Here is a 7804-nt window from a genome sequence, read left to right as displayed (position 1 = left end):
GCCCCCCGCACCCCAGGGCGCCGGGCCAGCTCGTCCTCCTGCCCCTCGGACAGCCGAAAACATTGGTCCCGAGGCTTTCTGCTGGAGGCTGGGGGTTCCTAGGCGAGGGCCTGGGCACACCAGGAGTCCTGCCGGAGGGGCACGCTCAGCCCAGGCTGCGGGGCCATGCTGCTGGGGGAGAAGGTGTAGTCCTCGGGCTCGAATTTGAACTCGCCGTGGCTGCTAGCCAGTGCCTCGTCCGACTGGCTCTGTGCCTGCCCGGGGGAGGGAAGCAGAGGGACGTTAGAAAGCCTTAACCACTGTCATTAACCACTGGCCCCTTGTCATAATGCAGAGGTAGCACTAGGATAGATTGTGACCAGGGTGGGTTATCCCTGATGCTACAGTTCCCTTCAGAGCAGTCCGGAGCTGGGCGGGAAGGGTGCTGCACCCTCAGTGCAACCACAATGACCCAGCAAAGAGGAGGCATCCCAGGGCCCATCTGCATTTATTCATTGATTAAATATATCCAGTTTGGAGACCTTTAGGTGTGTGTATATTTTTTCAGAGCACAGCACAAACCACATTTCTTGGTTTCAAACAAGATTCCCTACCCCATATGGTGCTGGGGCAGATCTTCCCCTTCATACACACATGTCCAGCTCAGGGAGGGCTTAGACTCGGCATAAAGACAATGTTGGGCTACAAAATTTTGATGTGTGAGTTGATTTAGAGCCTTTTTTTCCTGTACCAAGATGAAATAGCAACCAGCCCCTAAGAAAAACTTGGCACAAAAGTGGGGCCTCTGACAGCATCACAGCTCTGTGGTCACTGAGCACCTCAGGGCTATAAGGTGCTGATAACACATGCCCAGGAAGCCTTTTCTTGGGAGCTACAGAGGATTCCACCCTGGGCTGATCTCATCAACTCAACAGTGTTGTGCCTTCATGGCAGGAGATGGGAATTAAACTCAGCTCTGCACTGAAGCCGCAGCAGAGCTTGGACAACCCAGTTCCCCACTGCAGGATGAAAAATCCAATGGAAAGCCAACAAGCTGGAGACCTTTCTCATCCACAGCATCTTGGCTCATGCTCCCTGCTTTTCTCAGCCTGAGGGAGTCCATCAGGCTGGTGGCCACAGCACAATGAATTAATTGCTTAACCTCATCAAGGTCCCCCAGAGCAGCGGCCGTGGAGGCGTGTGGATCATCCACGCCAGCAGGCGATGGCTCTGGGCCCTGCTCCTTACCTGGGACACCGACACGATGGTTTGTCCGGGGTACTGTGAGGTTGTGCTGGGCTCTGACTTTAAAGTGACCGTGCTGTCTGAGTTGGTAATGGAAGAAGGGGAATTAGTGGCCGAAGTCGTGGATCCTGGAAGACAATTGGTAGAGGGCAGTGAAGCAATGTGGGTGCAAACCTGCTCTTAAAGAAATTTCTATTTTAATGGCAACCATGACATCTCACAGCATGATTCTACTGTTCTCTTTCTACTATATCTCTGTCAGAAAAGGTTTCGTATTTCTCTGTCAAGAATCTGATGGAGGAGGAGGGAACCCTTTCAAAATCTGGCAGTGGTTTTTTCCCCTTTATTTAATTTATCCCAAATCTGCTTGAAGATGAGCACTGCTGCACTGGAGCCAGGTGCCCACAGCCCAGAGGAATCTCACAACAACGTGACAGCGCTGAGATTTCCTACCAAGCATCCTCCTATCAAACGAGGTCTATGCATAAATACAGGCCCTAGATCTAAAGCAATCATCAGGGGAAAAAAATCCCATTATTTTTAATTATCATAATTTCCTTCAGAAGACATGTTGAAGTGAACTGTGCTCCAAGGCCCCAGGATGGATCATAGCAGCACTGTACCTGTTGAGGCTTTGCCTTTGGTAATGTTTTTAGGCTTCCTTTTCCTCGTCTGGATGCTTTCCTTTTTCATGGCCAGAGGTCGTGGTACCTTGACATTCATAAAGTTTGGAATCATTAATATTGTATTTTATTCAGCTCCTTCCCGCATGTGTTGCTCTCCTATTTCTGTGCTGTAGCTCATGCAAAGCACCTAAAGTCCTTGTCCTTCACTAAGAGCTATTTTTCTCTGCATCAGGCCTTGGCTGGAAGATGTATAAGGCTAACAGCTAAGGCTTTCCCACAAATTTTGTTTTTTCCTTTATTTCCTATTTTTTTTTTCCTGATTTATTAGTGACCTTTATGACAGGGCCCTGTTAAATTACACTGACAGACTGAGAGCCTACAGGGCTCAGAGGGAATGGGCGTGGGGTAAAGAGGCTTCAGCCTTTATGGCAGAAGTTTGAAGAAGCCTGATGGAGGGATGGAGTCTCCTCTTTGGCTGAAGGATGTGTCACCAACAGATCCCATCCTCTGTGGGTAAATGTTATCAGCCTCCATGTGGGCTCTGCAGCCTCCTTCACACATTCTTAATTAGCACATAGAGAAGAAATACGTTCCTTATCTCAGTTTGGGATTTCATGGAATCTTAGGATGGTTTGGGTTGGAAGGGATCTTAAAGATCGTGTAGTTCCAGCTCCTCTGCCATGGGCAGGGACAAGTTCCACTATCCCAGGTTTCTCCAAGATGCATCCAGCCTGGTCTTGGATGCTTCCAGGGATGAAGCATCCACATCTCTGGGCAAGCTGAGAGCATTCCAGTCCTCCCTCAGCCTCACCCTGGAGCACCCCAGTAGACTGAACTTTTAATTGTTCAAGGTACAGCTCTTCTGGGTCCAGTCCAGAGGCTGGTCCTTCCAGAGCTGATCTCCTAGAGCTGCCGGGCAGTGATCCCAAACCCCAGAGGGTCCCTCCCGGTGTGGATGTGCTCCTCACCCCATGGAGTTTCATGTACAAGCCGCAGGCGTTGCAGACGGGCTCTCCCTCGGCGTTCCTTCTCCACAGGGTGGTGTTGGTGGTGTGGCAGTTAGTGCAACAAAGGCCAGCACGTCTTGATGAAGACTTCAAAACAAGCAAACAAACACATGAGTGCACACACAGGAGTGATGGACTGGGAAGTTTCCTTTCATATAAAAATGACATCTCCAAGTACACCATATTCCCGGGAAATGTGAAACACAAGTGAGAGCCAAATTCAGATCAAAGAAATTGCATTCAAATGAGATCACTCTAATTTGCAAGTGTTTGTTTGGTTTGGGGTTTGTTGTTGTTGCTTTGGTTTGGGTTGTTTTTTTGTTAGATTGATAAACCTGGAAAATATCCTTGCAACTAATTTCACAAACTTCCAACAAATCTGCTGGAAGTGATCAGGACTCAGAGCACAGAGAACCTCCCTCCAGAAGATCCACTCAGGTGGAGAAAGAGATTGAAAATGCCAGCTGGGCTTTAAATGCATGAAGAAAATTCATGCTTTGAGTGAACTCTTCTGTTTTCTTGCACTCAGAACTACCACTAAAGTTAGAAACATCCCAATTAATCTCTGTGTTACGACAACTGGAATCAGTTGGCTGAACTGAGCAGAACCAAACTGAACTGGTCCATGGTGAGACAAGGGAGGTTATTCGTCAAGTCTCACAGATAACCTGTTCTCTTACAGGCTCTAGAAACACCCTGCAGACATTAATTAATGACATATTTTGTGAGTGCAGTGGTTGCTGGCTCTGAAACATTAGTAATTCCAAATGGAGAAGGAAACATTCTGGCAGAAGCAGCAAACTAATTTCTGACAACTTCCCTCCAAGCTGCTGGAAAATTCCCATCTCTCTTTATACAGACTTGTCAGCTCAATAGGCATTTCGTTTGAGAGTCTCTTAACACCAGGTATTGAAACTATTTTAATAAAAGACCTCACTAAGTGTAAGATACCTGTGGCATAAGTAATATCTCAGCCTCTCCACATTCAGGTGTCTAAATAAGTTCTTCAGCTCTCAGAAAAATCACTTTGAATCCACTCAAAGGCAGACAAAAGGTGATGGAGGCAATAAAAAACTCCCTGTTTGTTTATTTTTCCATTATTGCTTGATATCCTGACTGAGCAATATAATGAATGAGGTGGGAAGAGTAGGAATAAAAATGAAATGTTTTTACAAGGTTAGCAGTCAAATAAAGATCAGCTTTGAATTTCAAGACGCACAAGTGACATGCCCTAGGTTTGATTCACTCTTTGCTCAGCAAAGAGGTCTCAGCAACTATTTGCAAATAATGGCATCACTTTGGGAATTATTCAGCTTGCAAGAAATAACCGGGCAAAAATAATAATACACCAAGGTGTGAGCTGACAAGCCTGGCACAGAGGATGAGACAACAATCTTCATACCTAATAAGGGACCTGGTGTCACAGCAAGATCCTGGGGCAGCTACAGAGTGCCCTGAGAGCCTTTCAGCTGCCAGGGCTGTGCTGCTCATCCCTGCAACCAGGAGGGACCTCGGCTCTGATGGGAGCAGAGGCAGGTGCTGAGCACCTGATGGATGCAAGGATTCTGAGGTCCAGCTCCTGCTGGACACAGAGGGGAATCTGGAGGCACTCAGCCCTGGGTCAACTGCTGCAATTTGTCCTCACCTGCCGATGGGGAAAGGCCAACACAAAGCCCTTTCAAAAGTCTCAAATTTTCTGGGCCACCACAGGTCCCTGTGAGGGAGGGACACACTCTCCCTGTTTCACAGGATGTTGCTTGCAGATGAGACGACAATGAGACCTGTGGCTCTGGTGGCCCAAGGGCAATGCCAGCCCTGCCAGAGGTCTGCCCACCCTGCCAGCACTGCATCACAACCTGCTCCTGGGCTTCCTGATGGGACAGTGACACGTGCCTTCAATGCATCCTGAATGTCACTCTGCAGGCTGGCTCCTCCTCGCGCAGCCAAGGAGAGAAGAAACCATCCTCCACAACCAATACTACAATTTAAACCTCAGGAACCCCATGAGAACCTGCTCTTGCACCACAACCTGCCATCTTAGCAAGCAAGAGACAGTCAAGGCTACCACTGCTCACTGAAGGACGTGGGTACAATACATTATTGCTGGTTTCCCAGCAATTCTCTTGAAAGAAAATGCATTTCTGCCTGCCTCCACCCCACTGCCTTTGTACCATTCTGACCTTGTCTAGGAAGTTGTTGACTTCAACATTGTGCTCAGTGTTTATTTATACAAATGCACCATACACTCAAACAAAAACTCTTCACAGACCTGGCTTGACAGCCAAGTGCTGCTGATAAGCTCAAGGAATGGTGAGTTGGTGCCTATTGAATTAACTGTGTGTGAGAGCTGCTTGGAGAGCTCAAAAACTTCAAAGCCAGCAGGGCAGGTCCTTCTGAGGGAGACCAAGCTGTCAGGGACTTTGCTTCACCTCCTTTTCAAAGGTGGAAAAGAAACCACCGAGTTTCACAGGGGAAAAAAAAGGCACGGAACCCCCAGATTTAATCAATGCTTCTCTGCCCCCATTTCCAGCAGATTCGAGGGGACTTGTGGTTTACAGGAAAGAAGTTGTAGCAAAGCGTGCTGAGATATCTGAGCTCAGCTCCTGAAAGTGGGGAGATGCGAGGCTCAGAGCCAAAGGCAGCAGCATCCTCTGAGATTTGCCTTTGTCACTACAGCTCTGGGCAAACCTGCCCCTTGGAGGATGAGGGAGCAGCAAGAACTGAGAGGCAGAAGAGAACCAAGGCACATGCTGTGAGGACTGGGTGGTTCTAGGGTCCGATTGGATTGTCCAAAGGCTGTGATCAATCCCATCCCCACCTTCCCCAAAAGCGTCACCAAACCCACTGCGCGCTGCAAACCGTAAAAAGGGACAGGCTGAAAAAATTCCTCCTGGGCCGAGGTGGAAAAAATATCCTCTGAGCCAAGCTGGAAAAATTCAGAGTAGTCCTTCAGCTCAGGATTCTGCTGCATCTGCCCCTCCTGTACTGCAACATGCAGGGCAGATCCCCTCTTAACACAGGAAATAGCACGAGCCATGAAACTCCACCAGCTGCTCCTGGTTCCAAAAGTGATTTGGCTTTTCACACTAGGTCTAAGATACCATCTTGTGAAACACACCGAGAAACTTTGGCTAGAAAAGGTGCTGCCTAAAATAAAGTGCTGCCTCCATCCTCCTCTAACAAAAACCCTTTCTGCTGAAAGCCACAGCGCTTTGAATCCAGACACAGGCTGGAGCAGAATGGCTGTCCCTGCTGTGTAGAGGATGTTGCCCTTATCTCGAAAAAAAGGAAACAAAAAATGAAGTGGAAACTACACTACTGCTGCTCTCCCTCTCCTATGCACGAGCAGGCTGAGCTGCAGGACATCATTCCTGCAGTGTTATCTGGGCCTTGCTGTGTTCTCTTCTGGGGGACTTTGCTTTGTGAAAACAGAAGTCAGAATAACTCCCAGCGCGGTGTCTACGTACAGAACAAAGGTCGTAACGTAAAGGACAAAAGCAACCATTTTTTCTTTCCTGTGTCTGTATTTCACTGCACTGGGAAAGCTGATTTCACTGTTCCTGCAGCCATGGAGTCACTGCATTCACTGCTCGGCTCCCAGAGCTGGCACCCTCTTGCCCATCATCAGTAGATCTCTCTTCTTCCAATAGGGCAGAACTTGTTGCCACAAGACATTTCACAGCCTTGGGAAAACCCAAGGTTTCAAAATGTTTAATTCCTAAGTCAGGATGGAAAGTCAAAATTGCAGCCCCTTCTCTAATCCATAAATCAAAATCCCCTCAAATATTTCAACCCTAGCAAAAAGTTTCCTCTGGACAAGAATCAGCTCTTTCATTTGAGATTTATCATTATTGTATTTATTGCCAAAATAATAAAAAAGGTTGGAAGTATTTTGATAATTCCCAACTATATTTGCTCATCTCTGGGAAATGGTCTAATTCTACAAACAAGCGTTTTCCATCAGAAAACTTTGGTGAAATGTTTGTTGAAAAATGCCTGACGGGTGCTACCGATGAGGCTCAGGCAGGGTGCAGGCAACGCACGGCCGTCTCCCTTCCCACGTGCTGAAATAAAATATGGAACAGCAGCGAGATGTCTCCAGTTCCCAGGGAAAAGCTGCTCAAAAATCCCCTAGAAAATCATCCAGTGACATATTTGGATGCCAGTCTGAAATGCAGAGTTGGATTTGAACTGGTTTGCACCTCCCTCTGTGCACGGATCGTGTTTTCTCTGAAGAAATCAGCAGCGTAACTCTGAGATTTGCGGCACAGCAGCGACCGGGGATGCAGATTTAATGTCATCACATTTAAGGAGACAGAAGGATTTTGGAGAGACAGGCAAATCCTGTTGGATAATGCTAAATGTTTCACACAAATGCCTTGATTTTAATGTGATGAACAGAACAGGGGGATTTCCCATGGATCTACTACTCATTTCATTTCGCAGATCCAGAGCTGCATTTCCGAGGGTTGGAATCAGAATGAAACATCTTGCTCCATTGCAACCTTTTCTTTTCTCCTTACTGATTTTCTTACACAGAAAATTGTCACTGTTGGGTTATTGCTAATAATTTGTTTTGCAATAAAAAGAAATAACTACAGGAATACACCCCGAGTGAAAGCCCAAGGAGCTCCCAGCTGTTCCCCAGCACGGCTCCAACAAACATCCTGTTTGTAATGACGGCGTCTGATGACAAGCTCTGAAACCAAAACTGTTACCACCAAATTTAAACATCCCAAAGCAACTCCACCAAAAAAAAAAAAAAAAAAAAAAAAAAAAAAGGACGCGCCTTTCCTTTCTCACCATGGGATCCCAATTGGAGGAAGCCAAATATTACATTGACAGAGGGAATTATTGCTTTAACCAGCAGGGAAACTGGGAACTGCCAAACCTCAAGTTTTCTCCTTAGGCAGGAGGGTGAAGGCAGCATGGAGCAGGGCCCCATCC

General features: G+C 47.2%; 1 protein-coding gene across 1 annotated transcript in view; it reads right to left on the bottom strand.

Annotated features, from left to right (window-relative positions):
- The window catches only part of GATA5 (GATA binding protein 5), a 12310-nt gene that overhangs the window by 746 nt on the left and 3760 nt on the right, over window positions 1-7804 (bottom strand). The window contains exons 4-7 of the mRNA XM_017735795.1: window positions 2819-2944; window positions 1848-1935; window positions 1228-1352; window positions 39-254 (exon numbers count right to left, since the gene is read on the bottom strand). Of these exons, the coding sequence (XP_017591284.1) occupies window positions 99-254; window positions 1228-1352; window positions 1848-1935; window positions 2819-2944 (495 nt within the window). The 3' untranslated portion in view covers window positions 39-98. The remainder of the gene's footprint in view (window positions 1-38; window positions 255-1227; window positions 1353-1847; window positions 1936-2818; window positions 2945-7804) is intronic.

Source organism: Corvus brachyrhynchos, unplaced genomic scaffold (assembly GCF_000691975.1).
Source record: "Corvus brachyrhynchos isolate BGI_N302 unplaced genomic scaffold, ASM69197v1 scaffold10, whole genome shotgun sequence".
Classification (NCBI taxonomy): Eukaryota; Metazoa; Chordata; class Aves; order Passeriformes; family Corvidae; genus Corvus; species Corvus brachyrhynchos.
Note: the sequence above shows the minus strand (reverse complement) of the source record. Positions and strands in the feature narration are given on the sequence as shown.